Raw genomic sequence first — 14859 nt, forward strand, 5'->3', positions numbered from 1 at the left:
ATACCAAGGGTAGTCAAGGTTACTAGTAATACAAGAAGTGAAAACAAAAAGACGGCCCAGGCTCCAGATATCGTGATCGCTGAATGCAGAAACAGAACATCTAAAAATCAAATCACACACTTAATACTATGCATATCAGTCATCATCGAAGATAACAATAGACCTGTTGCCATTTGCCGGGGCAGCTGCAGCCGAGGCGCCATTCGATGCTTGTGCATTCTTGACGAGCTTGATTTGAGGCCCCACTTCATCTGTCGGACCAGCGGCGCCATCCGCAACAGCATCATCGGCCTCGTTATCGGTACTTTCAGCTTGTGGTGTCCCGGTTCTTTCGCTCTCTTTCTTCTTCTCTTGCGCCAGCTTCTTCTTCTGCCTCTTCGCTCTATTCCTCGCCGTCTTGGCGTCATCCTTTTTCTTCCACTCTTCAGTCTTTGTCTCAAATTCCTCCTTCTCCTTCTCCTTTTTAAGCTCGTCATCCATTATCTTCAAACGTTCGTATTCCCTCCGCCGGCTAGCCTTGTAGACGTGAAATTCACCTGACCCGGCACCTGCACTGGAACCCTGGACATTGGCCACGATTTCTGGCGGTGGCGCGAGTTTCTTCTCACGCGTTTTAGCAGTCGATACAAAGCGCTCAGGATTCTTCATCAGGCTGGCAAGTTGTGCGGCCTGCGCCGAGGACGGCGAGAGAGCGCGTTTCTTATTCGGTCGATGCGACTGCGGGTCCATCGACGTGGGGATTGATTCAGGGATGTTTTCTGACATGATGGACGGGAATCGAAGAGGTCAAAGCGGCCGCGTGCCCAGACCGTCTGCAGGTGAGTAGAAGCGAACGGGAATTTGCCGTCGACGAGGGTGATGGTGGTTGTGGTTGGAGGGTGGTGGTGGTGATGAATATAGAGATGAGCAAAGGCAAGGCCCCGAGGATATGTCTTCAACGCAATGCGCAATGCAGAGCCACGCCAAGACCACCCCGAACGTCCAACGTTGGACAAACAACACACGCAACACATTATTATTATTATAATACCGCTGACGCTGCATGTCAGATGCGATGGAGCCCCCCCCTTCGAGTCCTTCTGAAACGAGCCTCGTCCACCGACAACCGTCAAATTTAGTATCCGGCAAGGCTCTATTTAAAAGTACACTCGCCCTCCTATATGCCACGCTATTATACAGTATGTACTGTACATGTGTACGTGTAATTGTCACCACACGCCGTTTCAGACCTCCTTAAGGTTTGAATTCTGCGGTCAGCTTTAAATTTTTGCGGCAGGTACGTATCCCATGCATGCATCGCACCCACCCGAACACCCGCTGAAACGCTGAAACGACCCGATATCGATATCGAATGCCTAATTAACTATCTTCACAAGAAATTATGTATGTACATACCGATAATCGTGGGGAACGGCCTTTGCAACTATCCGATGAGCCCCAAACGAAAGAAAAACAAAGGTTCAGGGGAGCCTACCTAAGTAAAAAAAATAATTATACGGCTTTGCCCTGGGCAGTGAAAATGGGATGTGTACTAGTGATATAATTATAAAAGGGCCTCTGTGGCCCGTCATTCGTTTTTTATTACATAGTCTGCAAGTCTCCAGTTGAGCTTCGACCATCATTCCATTCAGTTCACCATCTTGAGTACCTCTAAAAACTTTCAATTCACTTTGACGACCATTACATATATCTGTATATCTTTGACCGGATTTTTTGATATCTTGGAGGACTTTTTGAAAATGCGCTTCTCGAACATCGCCACAGCTCTTACTGCCATCATCGCCACCGTCTCATCCGTGGCAGGCGTACCAGAAGCAAGTGCGGTGGCGGAGTCGGAACATAGAATCGAGGTATACTCACCTTCCGCTCGACACGGATCTATTGACATCATACTGACTTGCGCGTACGGATAGCCACGAGCCACCAAATCTCTAGGCGTCTTCTACTGCGTCGGAGCCGTCTGGACGACCAAATGCTGGCACCGAGTGAACCTCAAAGCGGGGACATTCTATGCAGTCGGGCCTAGCTATAACGACAAAATCTTGTCGTTCGGTCCGGATCAGGGTACCAGGTGTACTCTTTGCATGTGAGTGGTGCATTATAAGAGACAGTCTATCGGAAACATGGCAATGAATAATAAAAACACTAACGATTGATGACATGTAGAAATGAAGACTGCAGCTTGGAAAACGGAGGAGGTTTCTCCGAGGTTATTCATTACCCTGGAATTCGTGATATGAATGATTGGTGGGGAAGATTCTGGGACTACGATCACTCTTGGAGCGGAGTTTATGTCAGCCAGAACTTCTGGAACGGTAGAATCAGCGGGTTTCTCTGTTACCCGGAGTAATATTATTTGATGAACCGGACTTGGAGTGATATAAAATGCTACGCATCATGGTCATATGGTTGGAGATATATATGCATGAGAGATGGGAAATTGCGGGATCAATCGAGTTCCATCAGAGATTTCTTTTTTCCTAACACTATTTTATCAATACCCTTTGGTTTGTAATGAGTCTTTCTTGTACATAATATATACTACTTAGTTAAGTACTTACCGAAGTATGTACCTCCTATTACTATCATCTACCGTCGACGCTTCATAAATTTGCGTTGGTGTGGTATTTCGCACCCCCCAAAGACAGCTAAGCTATTACTAGCTATCGCCGGTAACCTCCGTTCCCGCTCCACCAACCTCACCATCATCACCAACCCGGTGATTGATGCCGTCGAGCATGACAAATACACACAATGGCCGACCCCCTCCTCGACTTCCTCTCCGACGGCCTTCCCTCATCGCTGACAGAACGAGGTAGCGACAATGCCGCAGCAGCATCAACCTACCTCTCCCGTCTGACCTCCCTCTCCTTCAACGACATCGTAAACAATGAACCCGCAGCCCTCAAATCCTCCCACCACTCCGTAAATCTCTCCCTCCAATCCCTCGCTTCCAGATCCTACCAAAGTTTCATATCCTCCTCCGAACAACTCTCCACCATCCCCACCGCTCTCGACAAACTTAACGATTCGATCGAAACCTTAAAATCACATCTTCCGGCGCTGGACGCCCATCTTACCGAATTCTCAAAGAAATATCATAAATCATCACCCGCTCTCCAAGAACGTACTCGAAAACATACATTAGCAAGGACGTTCCCAAAACTTCTCGATATTCTAGAGTTGCCGACTCTTTTACAATCTGCGATTTCGTCGTCGAATCCTTCGCTAGCACTCGATATTCATTCGCACGTTCGTAGATTATACCAATTATACCCGAACACACCGATAATCGCATCTGTAACTCGCGAATGCGATGCTCTGCTTCAGGTACTAAACACGCAGCTTCTAACCACCCTACGTGGACCGCTGAAGCTCCCAGCGGCTATCAAAACAATCGGATACCTGAAACGGACATCACCGAGTATAGCTCCGGGCGAGGAAGTTTGGGGCTCCATATTCCTTGTCGCACGACTATCGTTCTTGAATAGTCTGTTTCAAGCGTTGGATCCACTCCGGGAACTCGCAGATGCGGAAAGAGAAGAATGGGCAAAGTCACAGACCGCCGCGAATGGCGACAGCAATAGAAAATCCAAGTCGACGGGCCATCAAACCGAGAGATATCTCAAACGTTGGATTGAAGTCTTCCGTGAGCAGAGCTTTGCGATAGTAACGATGTATCGAGCCGTTTTCCCGCCATCCGGGAGTACGACTACGAATCTCGCTTCGGCTTACCTGGCGCCCCAAACACCGGTTACGCCGAATATCAGGAGGAGAAGCGTGGTTAGTGCGGACGGAGATGCCGGCGACGGGAGCGATACGCCCAGCCCGCTAGTTACATTTGTTCCGCATTTGGTGGCCATGTTGACGTCGACATTGAAGAATTACCTGCCGGTTGTATCGGATAAATCGGCGAAGGAGTCATTGTTGACGCAGATGTTATATGCGGCGGGAAGCTTGGGGAGGTTGGGTGGGGATTTTGGTATGATTCTTGCAACGGGGTTGTTGGGGGTTGGAGGCGCTGGGAGCGAGGACTCCGCAGAAGGGGGCGATTGGGTCGAGGTTATGCAAAAGCATAGAGTTTTGGCGGAAAGACTGGAGGAATTGGCCGCCGGTAAGGGAATTAGGTCGCCATCGGCTAGCCCTCTCTTATCGTAAACTGGGGGATCCAACTCGAACACACATGCCGGCGCAACAGTCCCCTTTATATAGACATCCCGCAGGAGGTCGCTCCGCGGAAGGCTATTGTTAATACCGCAATCTACATATAAGTACTAAACTATCCGATGCTCGTGAAGCATTTCACACACGTGCAGTATATAATTCATCATTATTATTAAGCGGCTTGATAGTACCATCCACTGATAATCCCGTATGCACCCTCCCAACTCCCACGAAGGATAGTGGTATACCGATAACATGAAATTAAACGCCCTTCGATGCCGACAATGCGCCTTATGCGTTCCCTTTGTTCCTAATCAAGAATTTAAAAATCCTCCGATTGCGTGCTATGTTGTAGAATAGAAAGGTATGATATCTTCCAATCCACTTTTAAATGATACTGTTAAAGTCGGGGGGGACCTGCCATCCGTGTGTTCTGCAGGCACGGATGAATGCATCCTTGGCTTCATGTGAACTGTAGGAACTGTTGCCCCCCGCCTCAAGTCGGGCAGGATGTGGTTCCGTTGAGCACAAAGCCAACTATTGCACCGAGCGCGTTAGTAAGTTATATTCTTCGACGGTGGGGGTCTCCGGACACATACTCTGATTTGCAAAAAAACGGATTCCAAACTGGAAACTGCAGACCAACCGGAGTTTGTCAACAGTTCCATACACAAGGCTCCACCCGCCGTGACATGCCCACCTCCTCCCCTCTGGAACGGTAAGAATCTTGGTCGGATAATCCTGAAGAAAGGAGGGGTCATTGGGAAGTCTTTTCCGAACCTCACCTCCATGACAATGCTGTTGACTTTGTGCTTGATCATGTCCTTTGCGAGTTGTAGAGTCGGGTCAAATGAATGAAACTCTACGATCCACTGGTAGACATTATCGATAACGTCACGATTAATATACCAGCCGAGCTCCTCAAGGTCGTGGGATTCTTGGATTTTTACAAGCGCCCTAAGCTCTTGGTTGATGCGCTTGGTCGCCAATGTAGAGGCATATGATGGTTCGGCGAGAAGTTGGATAGAGCTGATGCCCAAGTTCCCGGGGACGAAGGCGTTTGGGTTCTTTTTGACAGCTTGCGTCCCTTTGCCTTTCAGCGAGGCATCCTTCCCGTTGAGCTTCGCCATTTCGTCGATGCTTAGGATATCTCGGTCCTCCTGGTCAGTCGCACAGGATGAATAACCATCGTCATCTTGACCCAATGTACTGCCCGATCCTAGCCCCCGTTTAACTATGCCTTTGATTCTGGTGCCTATCCTAGACTTTTTGGCAGGAGAGGGTCTAGGTCGCGAGACGGCTTGATCGTTCCCGCTTCTCGTTCGAACGGTAGACGCAGTCTCCGGGATAATAAGAGTCTTTTGAGCAATGCCTTTCGGGGTCATTGTCGGATCCTGGGGAAGAGCTCTGAATGGAACCGGGGCTGCCGAAACCGCCGGGGTGTGACTCAGCGTCGTCAGCGGTCTCCCAGTTTGGACGAACAGATATCTCGTTTGAATCCAATCCACCTTGTCCACGACAAGATGCGGGGTCTAAAAGAAGCGTTAGCGTGTACCGGTGAACATGATCTGCAAGCGGGGGCATACCTTGCTGACGAACTGGTTTGGAAGATTGACGACCTCATTGAGGCACATTGCACTATTGATGCACAAGTGACTTTTGGACCACCATTTTTGGCCGGCCGAGCCTGTGCTATTATAATTAAAATTCCGATAGCTATTCGTGTAGCCGAGACTAACACTTGCATCCAAGCTATGGTAGACGCCATTCCCATAGGCACGACCATGGGCTAAGGAGCGGTCTTCGTTAGTTATATCTTATCGATATCCTTTATCGAACGGTGATTTTTACCTGTTTCTCGGAAATGCAACCCTTCTCGGATGATCGAATGCCAGTTCTTAAGGGGTGATCCATGGAATGCAAAGATGGTCGGGACTATCTCGAAGTTAGGATGACGGCAGCGAAGGGAAGCCGTTGGGGATGGAAACCTACAAGCGAGTCCGTTGGTATCAACAGCAGCTCGGACCTCGTTCACGAAACGCTGTTCTTTGTCAGGGGCGCCCATGGCGAACCTGAACTGGATCCATCCATCCATCCCATCCACTCGTTCCTCTCCCATGATGTTTTTCTTCTTTTCCTTGGTCTCTTCCATGATAGAAGAAGCCACATCCGGATGGATTTCGCCCTGTTTGTAATCCACCGGATCATCCGGCGTTTGGTCAATCTGAACGATACAACTACGATTACTGGCAACAATCCATCTGAGCAAAAGTAGAGCGCTTGGGCTAATTTTGTTCCTCCAGGTTTTCAAGCTAGCCTCCTCGCCAACCTTCGTATTCATTATCAACCACTCCCTCATCTCATTGACCGAAGGCAAAGTCTCAAGCATCTGAACAATCGAATTTCTCTTGATCCCATCGGACAATTCGTCGAAGTTGCATGTGTATATCGCGTATGAGACTTGAATCCCCGTGTCCCCGACAAGGCTAACGTTGGCGGGATCTACGTTAAATATCGACTGTGGATTGCCGGTTGCGATCGCCAATCTAACCTTGGGAAAGTATTCCCCCTCAACGACTCTGCAATGGAGTGATTCAGACCCAGACACGCCTATCATAACAATCCAGTCCCCCGTGTTGAGCCTCATGGAATCACCTTCGATGACATCTACGGTTAGTTCCTGCTGAGCTCGATCGAAAGTAGCAGTGTACGGGAAAGACCCGGGCATCGGCACGGTCAAGCTGCAAAGATAGCATTAGCTCCAATCCCAAATACCAGTGAATAGAGAATTCATACTTGAGCCCGGTTGGGAACTCGGAAAGTTTTCCATAAGTAGCAGATGCCCAGCAGAAGCTGATGAGCAAATCGATGACGCTTGGTTGATCCAAGATCTCGTATTCCATGCTTGGGCCGAATCCAAGTGCCATATACTGGTACAAGCATAGGGGCTTGCTACAGACATACGGCTTCAAAGCCTCGAAATTGGCGTCGATCTTGTTATGGCAGACGAGACAAAACTCAGTACAACGGACGAAATGGCGTAGCATGTATTGCATGGTGACCAACGGAAAGGGGATATCATCATGGGATTTGCAGTTGCTTTGTAGAATATCCGCCTGGACCAACGGTGCTAGATTAAACATGCCTTCATCGTCTTTTTTGTAGTATATATCGTCGATAATGTCTGACCTCTCTCGGCCTTGGAAATCTATTACACCCGTGGATCGTTAGAGGTATCGTGATAGTGTGTTTGCAATTGCCGTACCTTCGTAGAACATTTCTGCCCCGTCCCAACCGAATCCATAGGAAACACGGTATAGCGTCAGGGCGAGTAGCCTCTCATTTAACAGTTCCGAAACCGGGCGAGAGATAAATGTGCCTTCAAAAATTGGGGAGTTTGAGTCTGCTTGAGAATCACTGAGGCCGTGGACATCCAGCTTCCCTCCTTCTGCTTTGAAAACATGTGGATTGCCATCTTGGTCTTCTTTGAACTTCTTGACCTTGGTAAAAGCCGCGATCGCTTCTTGCAGGCTCGGCTTGTATCGTGATGACGTTCCCACGTAAACCTGTATCCACTTTTTAGCCGTATAGCTGTCTCTAGCCATGGCAGAAAGGGGCTTGTACCCAGCCGGATAATGCATCAACAGCACAAGATACTTGTCCGGGTTCAATCTCCAAGCCGTCATGGCCTCGTCGCTGATACCGAGCTTCGAGATTCTGGTAGAGATAGCCAGGTATCCGGATCCGCCTGGGAGGTTACCCAAAACCCCAACCTTAAAGCCAGCGCTTTTGACGGCACGGAGGTCCCGGCAGAACTCCTTGATATACTCGCACTCCAGAGGGTCGGTTGATCCTGCGACCTGCGAGTCCCCGATTACAAGCTCGTTTTCCGACATGGCGGGAGACCATCCAGCTATCGAACCATCATCTTCAGAATCCCCAAAGGCTCCTTCGTCATAATCTTCCTCATTTTCCTCGGCTTCCTCATCTTCGTCTTCGTCAATATCCATAGAATCTTCGTCGTATCCCGGATCATATTCGGTAGAATGTTGCCTTTTAACACCACGTTTTGAGCAAACAGCAGTCGCAGTTATACTGATAATGTCAGCTATTTTCTTGGCACGAGCATTGATGCTTCCGATAGCATTAGATATCGACTCTGGGACGTTTTCTGTTGTGGCGTAAAGAAAGCATTCATGGCCCGAGGGGTAATCACTGAGTTCTGGTCATGCATGCATTGTGGTTAGAGTAAAGCCAAATGCAACAAAGATGCATTATTGTGAGTATCTAACCTGGTATCAGAACGGTGATTTCGATTGATCGGGTACCATCAGCAACATTAAAAGTGAAGCTTCCATCATCTTCGCCCTTTTCAATACCTTCCCCAAAAAAGCAAAAAATCAATATATACGGTCCATAAAATATCCTAATTATGTAGAATTCTAACTCACTTGAGACAGAGGGATGCGGAGAACGCGACTGGACTTGTTGCAAGTCGGCGACAAAGGCCTTCCTTGGCATGGTGGCGGATGAAAGTTAATGATCTAGATCTCGAAATGGAATGTTAGTGAGATCCTCGGGGAGGTTGATCCTCGCTTCTGTTGTATTTACCGTCGGGTTATCTGGAGAGCAGGCCGGGCTTGGTGATTTAAATAGGAACGTATTTACTTTCTGAATGCTATTCAATCTAGGGCCAGGCTGTCGGTGAGGCAGCTGAGAACGAAATGGGTGGTTAATTGTGCTCGCGTTGCACGTTGGTGTTCGGCTATGGAAACGGAGAAGGTTGCGAGGGAGGGATGATGGAGAGACTGGAGAAAATCATGAACCATTCGAGATCAATGTCCAAGTGAGATTGGAGGATGTCGTGAGGACAGCGATGGGAGGGAACGGAGCTGGAGAAGACGTGGTGGATGATGTCGTTGATGTTACAAAGTAGCAGCCAGCCGCTATCTTTAGTGACGAATCGAGTGCTCTTTTGTTTGAAGGTCGCTGCACGATGATATCTCCTTCAATAGTTCAAGCTAAACAGAACAGAAGAGATGGAAATGTTGAAATGGGAGTAGAAGAGGGATGAGAGGGGAGGGGAAAGATGGGGAGGGAGAGGTCGAAGGATCTCAATATGATAAATATCCAATTCGAGTACTCCGTGGTACTACGTTATCAGTCAGTCAATCAGCCTCGCCTCCTGCGTTCATTGCACCCAATATCAGTCATTCACACAAACACGATATGCTGCATCCCGGTCGATAAATATATAAAATAGGATTAGCTAGTCGGGCGCATTCCAGAGCGAACTGCTATGACCAACAGAACGGACCAGGTGCACCGGATGCTAGTCAAGGATCAAAATGCAATGCGTTGACTAACTGTGGGGAACATGCACCAGCTAGCTGGCCTTGGCGGCCCGCCTCGCTGTTTGAGCCTCACCGTAGGTACCTAGCAAGTACTCACTTCCTGGCCAGCTTCACGTTATCTCAATCATCATCATCATGGCGGACGACCTCCTCTCCGACCCGGCCCTGCAACCCTTCCTCTCCGACTCCTTCTCCCCCACATCATACCTCAATTCCACATTACCTCCGCTCTCAACCACCGCTGTAATATCCTCTTCCTCTCCGACTGTCTCCCTCCAGAAGCTCCACACCACCGCTACCACACTTCTCTCCGACCTCGATGCTCACCTAAGCCGCCTACGATCCACCCTCTCCGGTCTCACCGATGAAATTCTCCGTGCTACTCCCAGGCTATCATACGAACTCCAAGTCCTCCGGAGCGACGTCATCTCCGTAGCTGATACATTATCTTCGACTCGGACCCGTCAATTGACAGAAGGTCTGGCCGATATATCTTTAGAGGATGTCCCAGCAGAAGGGACGGAGGATAAAGAAAGAAGGAAGTCCGAAGCTGCAAATACACGGGGGAAACCTCAAGTTCTCAAGCGGCTTGAAACTCTCACTCTGGTCCGTCGCCATCTGGAGGATGTAATCAAGGTCTTCGGGGAAGCAATGGAGTGGACCCTTACGGACGTCCAAAAGACGTCAATTCCGCTACCGACGACTGCAACGTCTTCCCTGGGTGCCTACATCCCTCCGTCTCGGTCGCCGTCACCGGCGGTAATGGAAGGCCGTAAACGGTCCGGCCAGGGTAGCAACAACCCTGCCAGGGGATCCGATAAATTCACCGACGAGATATCATATCTCCTCTTAAACGAGGAAGTTGACAAGGCCACGCAAAAGGTTGAGGATTTGGCCAAACTATGCGAAGTTTGGAAAAATACCAGCGAGTATGATGCTCGATTGCGATTTGTGGAGAATCTAAGATGGCAGGTTATGGAAGCCACTAAGGTTGAAGAGCCAGATGTGGTAGAAAAGAAGGATAACGACAGAGGAGTTTACACTATAAATCTTCCCGAGGTCTCGCTGCCGAAGGACGGATACCTCGGTTTTATCAACCAGTTCAAGCAGATGAGAGATAGTATCGGCCAATCCGGACTGTGAACGGTCGTAGTAACTTTGAGGTTGCAGGCGATATTTTGGGTGTTCCTCCATCTGTATCATACCACCATGTAGCGTCGAGCATTTAATCTAGAGTGGGGATCATCCGTTCGCATGTAGCGCATTAGAAAATATGGTACCGCATCTATTCATCGTGATCATAGTCCGTCATATCACCGATTCCCCTCTCTCTCTTGGCCTCCACACTCCACTTCTGCCGCCATTCCTCGCTCTTTTTCGCTGCAAATTTGCGATTTATCACCTCGATGGCCTCCATCCTCCCCCTTTTGACTATTTCAACGTACTTCCCAAAGCTGGTCTGCATTGGCGAGCCATCAACAATCCATGTGCTATCTCTCACCTTCTTGCCATTGTTACCAGTCCTGTTCCCTCCTCCCAATCCCTTCCCGCAATGCGTCTCTTGTTGGCCGTATACTATCGATAACAATCCACCGCTCAACATCGCATCCATATTCGAGTTATGCCACAATTCCCATAACGACCCGATGACATCCTCCCTACTACTAGGTTTCGCCCTGTTTAGTTCCGGGTAGACCCACTTGACCTCCTTTTCATCAAATAGGCAATCCCATAGCACCAAAGGTCGATCGTCTGCCATGTTATAAAACGGCTTCGTCGGCATGTTCTGAACGTCCAACAATTCCTTCACAACCTCTGGCTTCTCGAGTTTCTGCCCGACCAGGAACAATATGGCGACCATGTGTCTTACTTGATGCCATAGGAAGGCCGACCCCGTGAGCTTGAAGTAATACACCTCCGGTCGTCTTTCCAGTATCCCTTCCGAAAGTTCGTAGGGCTCTAACGAAAACACCGGTGTAACCCCGCCAACCTTCACGATATCTGCTTCTTCCACCCGTCTCTTGAAGTTCGTAATCTGCTTACTGGCGTCTATCTTGCATAGATTTCTAAAGTCGTGTAGGCCCTCATAGTACTTCGCTGCTGCCTTCATCGCATCGATGTCGAGTACCCTTGGTGGCTCGCCGGGATTATGCGGTGCAGGCGGGTTCGTGAAGAAATAGTGATATGTCCTGGCCTGGCAGTTGAACCTTGCTGAGAAGTTTTCCGGGGGGTTAGGGCACCATGCCAAAACCCTTATCGTCGAAGGTAAGAGGCGATTTAATATTGTAACATATGGTAACTCGTTCTTATCGTCAAACTCCGGTGTCCCGTCGTCCCGAGGACTTCTAGGTGCCAAATTGTCCTCTGCATCTCCCACCAGGGAATTCTCTCCTAGCATTTCCTCCTTTTTAGAATTCGGCCGGTTGCTTCGGACTCTGACGCCGACCACCTGTCCGAAGGCGCTAACACCTCTGTCGGTTCTCCCACATTTAGTGTACTCCCAGGCATCCAGATCGATCCACTTCCCGATATCGTCGATACCCGAATTGCCTCCGCCGGGGAACACTTGGGTCGTATCCACCGACCCATCAGGATTATAGTAAGTCTTCGGGGGCACCAATCTTGCTTTTAGTAGCGCTTCGAAGAGTTTTTCTTCGACAGTAGGCAATGGAGTATCACCTCCGAAATGATACTCCAAGCCCTGGTACGGCCCGCCGATATATGCAAACTTTAGAGCTATCAGACGGCTCGTATACCGACTGAAATCAAAATCTGGTTTTGCAGTTGGTTTTGGAAGGATTGTTAACGATTCTTGTCTGGAGCGAAGATTGTTAGTTTCTTTTCTTTTCCAAACAGGCATGTAATTTGTTACATATCGGATCATACTTTACACACTCACTTGATCTCCGAGTTTGAGAGAGAGGTCTCCAATGATGACTCTAGTTGGCGGATACGAGATATGAGGGCTTCTTGAGTCCATTTTGTGTAGTCCGTACCGACATTTGATGGTAGAGGGGTACTATTCTGCCCCTCCATCGTACATGGCTTTGCGGATAAACTCCGGGAAAACAGAAGAATCTTTGGTTTATATCTGTTAGAGTTGATAGCTGCCCTGCGAGCAGAAACAGCGAACATTCAAGTGGTTTGCGAGGAAAGATGGTCGTGGGATGATACCGGTATGCATTCGTGAGAGGTTGTGAGTCTAGTTTTAGCCCCGGAGCCCTGTACTCACCCCCCTGACACTATTCCCGGGGCATCACCGAGCCACAACGGCCGGAACTGCACTCCCGACCGACCCTCAGACGGTCAGCGCAGCCTTGCAGGCAGCGAAAGAGAGGGAAAGAGAGGGAGGCCATTCCCACCTCCTCCTCCGACATCTCATCCCCAATCCTGATCCTTCTCATCTCTTTTCACCCTCGCGATGCAGTAAACCCAGCCTCTGCGAATACAAGGAGTTCGTTAGATGCCTATACTCGTCCGCATCTATCCAACAAGTACCCTTACCAATCGGCCCAGCCATCCTTTTCGCCTGTCGAGCGAGCGAGTACCTTAAATTAGGAAGCCCAGCATGGCTGCGGCCACAACAGCAGCACCGGTCGAGTTCAATCCGACGCGACAGGGCAAATTCAAGGTCCTTATCGGCGATAGTTTGAAACCGGGCGCCGAAGACGGTCAATCGTCGAATGTATATTCCAGCTTTAGATGTAATCAAATCTCCACTCTCGGATTCGAGGGAGTTACCGAGCGAGCTAACATTCACGCTGTTAGACAACACGGCGCCACCCTCCGGTCCCTCGAAGCTGTCGCAAGGCGACAATGGCCAATTCAACCTTTCGTACGAGGTACAATTCGAATCCGGGATGTTAAACCATATTCCCTTTGTGCACGATCTAACCTTTGATTATCAGGATGACAAAGAAACATCCTACACCGGCGCCCAACGACCAGGTCGCAAGCTCGAATGCATCCTCGTCTACAACCCCAAAGACAATACCTTCACCCTCGAACGCACCTCTTCCGTCTTCACCTTCAACCGATCCCATCCTTTCTCCGACATAGCATCGATACCCACGGCAACCTACGAAGACGAAGCAACAGCCGTAGCCGGAAACAGCGACGATGAAGATGCTCAATTAGCTGATGCCGAAAACCCCTTCGATGTCAGACACTTTACCAGCAGAGTATTACCAAACTCTGAAGAAGATGAGGATGAACGGGAAGACCAGAAGGAAGAAGACACGGATGTTGAAATGGAGGATGTAGATGCTCAGGCTGCAGCTGCTGAACCCGAACCGGAGCAGGAAACAGCGGTAACGCCTGGCCAGTCGGCATCGACGCCCATACCAACCTCGTCTGCGACCCCAACACCGAACCCATCCCTCGGACCTATGAAACGAAAAACAAAGGTGGTCAATCCTTTCATGAAGCCCACCCGGAAACCGAAAGCAACTGCGGCATCAAACACCGGCAAGTCACCTCTCCTTCACCCGGACATGGCAGCACACGGCAAAGAAGCATCGATGTCGCCTCAACCCCGCCTTCCTTCACCGATGCACCTCGACCGCAAACCGGCAGCAAGGAAAGGCCGAGTCCAACAGAAAGAAGAATCATCGGAATCGGATGTCGACTCCAGTGACGAAGATGATGATCGTAGGAGACCGCCGCCGGTTAACAAGCATATCCAATCGGTCGCCATGTCCCGAGAACCTTCGTTTTCAGGATCCATCCTGTCGAACAATGCCCCCGATGAGCTTGAATTCCCGGATCCGAAGAGCGAGGACAAGGGCGATGCGGAGGACGATGATTTCGATCTCGACGCTGCTATGGCCGAGGAATTCGACTTTATGGACGAAGATGATGAAGGCGGCGGCGGCGGAGGCGGCGGAGGCGAACTTACCATCGAAGGGGAGGATGATAACCGATCAGGAATCGGCTTAGGTATCGGTAACCTAAGTAGCACCGCGGCTCCGGTAAGCTTGAGTAGCATGATGGGAGGTAGGAGAAGAGACGAAAGCGAGGAGGAGAGTAGCGAAGAAGAGTAGTAGTAATGTGTCTACACTGCCCGTCCTAGAATCTGGTAAATTTGTAAAAACCGGCGACGAGGTAGAGTATCTTGTTTGGGAGTATAAATTTGGACATTTCCTGGCGTCTTTTTCGACTATAGCGCAGCAGCGACGAGACTATGCGATACCCTTCAGATTTTTTTCACGAATCTCTTTCGACTTTATCACGACAATTCGCCCGCGAAGCAACATTTAACGAACTTTAGCTTTGAATTCCTAAGAATAGTTCTATTTCGTTTTTGGTTCCTGTAAAAGTACATATCAAATATCTTCAAGAA

The 14859-nt window shown here is 49.4% G+C and overlaps 7 protein-coding genes across 7 annotated transcripts; 4 read left to right on the top strand and 3 right to left on the bottom strand.

Moving 5' to 3' along the window:
* Window positions 1-135: 135 nt before the first annotated feature.
* On the bottom strand, window positions 136-765 carry DFL_000924 (uncharacterized protein; the record flags this gene model as incomplete). Its single annotated transcript, XM_067639095.1, has 1 exon — window positions 136-765. The coding sequence occupies one exon, from the start codon at window positions 763-765 to the stop codon at window positions 136-138; it is 630 nt and encodes a 209-aa protein (XP_067495482.1).
* A 974-nt stretch (window positions 766-1739) lies between these two features.
* DFL_000925 (uncharacterized protein) lies at window positions 1740-2350 on the top strand (the record flags this gene model as incomplete). Its single annotated transcript, XM_067639106.1, has 3 exons — window positions 1740-1850; window positions 1914-2086; window positions 2167-2350. The coding sequence occupies 3 exons, from the start codon at window positions 1740-1742 to the stop codon at window positions 2348-2350; spliced, it is 468 nt and encodes a 155-aa protein (XP_067495483.1).
* A 404-nt stretch (window positions 2351-2754) lies between these two features.
* Window positions 2755-4158, top strand: DFL_000926 (uncharacterized protein; the record flags this gene model as incomplete). Its single annotated transcript, XM_067639117.1, has 1 exon — window positions 2755-4158. The coding sequence occupies one exon, from the start codon at window positions 2755-2757 to the stop codon at window positions 4156-4158; it is 1404 nt and encodes a 467-aa protein (XP_067495484.1).
* A 393-nt stretch (window positions 4159-4551) lies between these two features.
* Window positions 4552-8685, bottom strand: DFL_000927 (uncharacterized protein; the record flags this gene model as incomplete). Its single annotated transcript, XM_067639129.1, has 9 exons — window positions 4552-4701; window positions 4764-5696; window positions 5751-5953; window positions 6016-6099; window positions 6157-6905; window positions 6961-7372; window positions 7430-8386; window positions 8457-8543; window positions 8616-8685. The coding sequence occupies 9 exons, from the start codon at window positions 8683-8685 to the stop codon at window positions 4552-4554; spliced, it is 3645 nt and encodes a 1214-aa protein (XP_067495485.1).
* Window positions 8686-9653: 968 nt separating this feature from the next.
* DFL_000928 (uncharacterized protein) lies at window positions 9654-10661 on the top strand (the record flags this gene model as incomplete). The annotated part of the gene is made up of 1 exon (XM_067639141.1): window positions 9654-10661. One exon carries the CDS (start codon window positions 9654-9656, stop codon window positions 10659-10661), a length of 1008 nt encoding a protein of 335 aa, XP_067495486.1.
* A 142-nt stretch (window positions 10662-10803) lies between these two features.
* Window positions 10804-12554, bottom strand: DFL_000929 (uncharacterized protein; the record flags this gene model as incomplete). Its single annotated transcript, XM_067639152.1, has 2 exons — window positions 10804-12334; window positions 12418-12554. The coding sequence occupies 2 exons, from the start codon at window positions 12552-12554 to the stop codon at window positions 10804-10806; spliced, it is 1668 nt and encodes a 555-aa protein (XP_067495487.1).
* A 532-nt stretch (window positions 12555-13086) lies between these two features.
* On the top strand, window positions 13087-14560 carry DFL_000930 (uncharacterized protein; the record flags this gene model as incomplete). Its single annotated transcript, XM_067639164.1, has 3 exons — window positions 13087-13222; window positions 13287-13360; window positions 13427-14560. The coding sequence occupies 3 exons, from the start codon at window positions 13087-13089 to the stop codon at window positions 14558-14560; spliced, it is 1344 nt and encodes a 447-aa protein (XP_067495488.1).
* Window positions 14561-14859: the final 299 nt, after the last annotated feature.

The sequence above is a fragment of the Arthrobotrys flagrans genome, assembly GCF_004000055.1.
Source record: "Arthrobotrys flagrans strain CBS H-5679 chromosome Unknown unitig_15, whole genome shotgun sequence".
Classification (NCBI taxonomy): Eukaryota; Fungi; Ascomycota; class Orbiliomycetes; order Orbiliales; family Orbiliaceae; genus Arthrobotrys; species Arthrobotrys flagrans.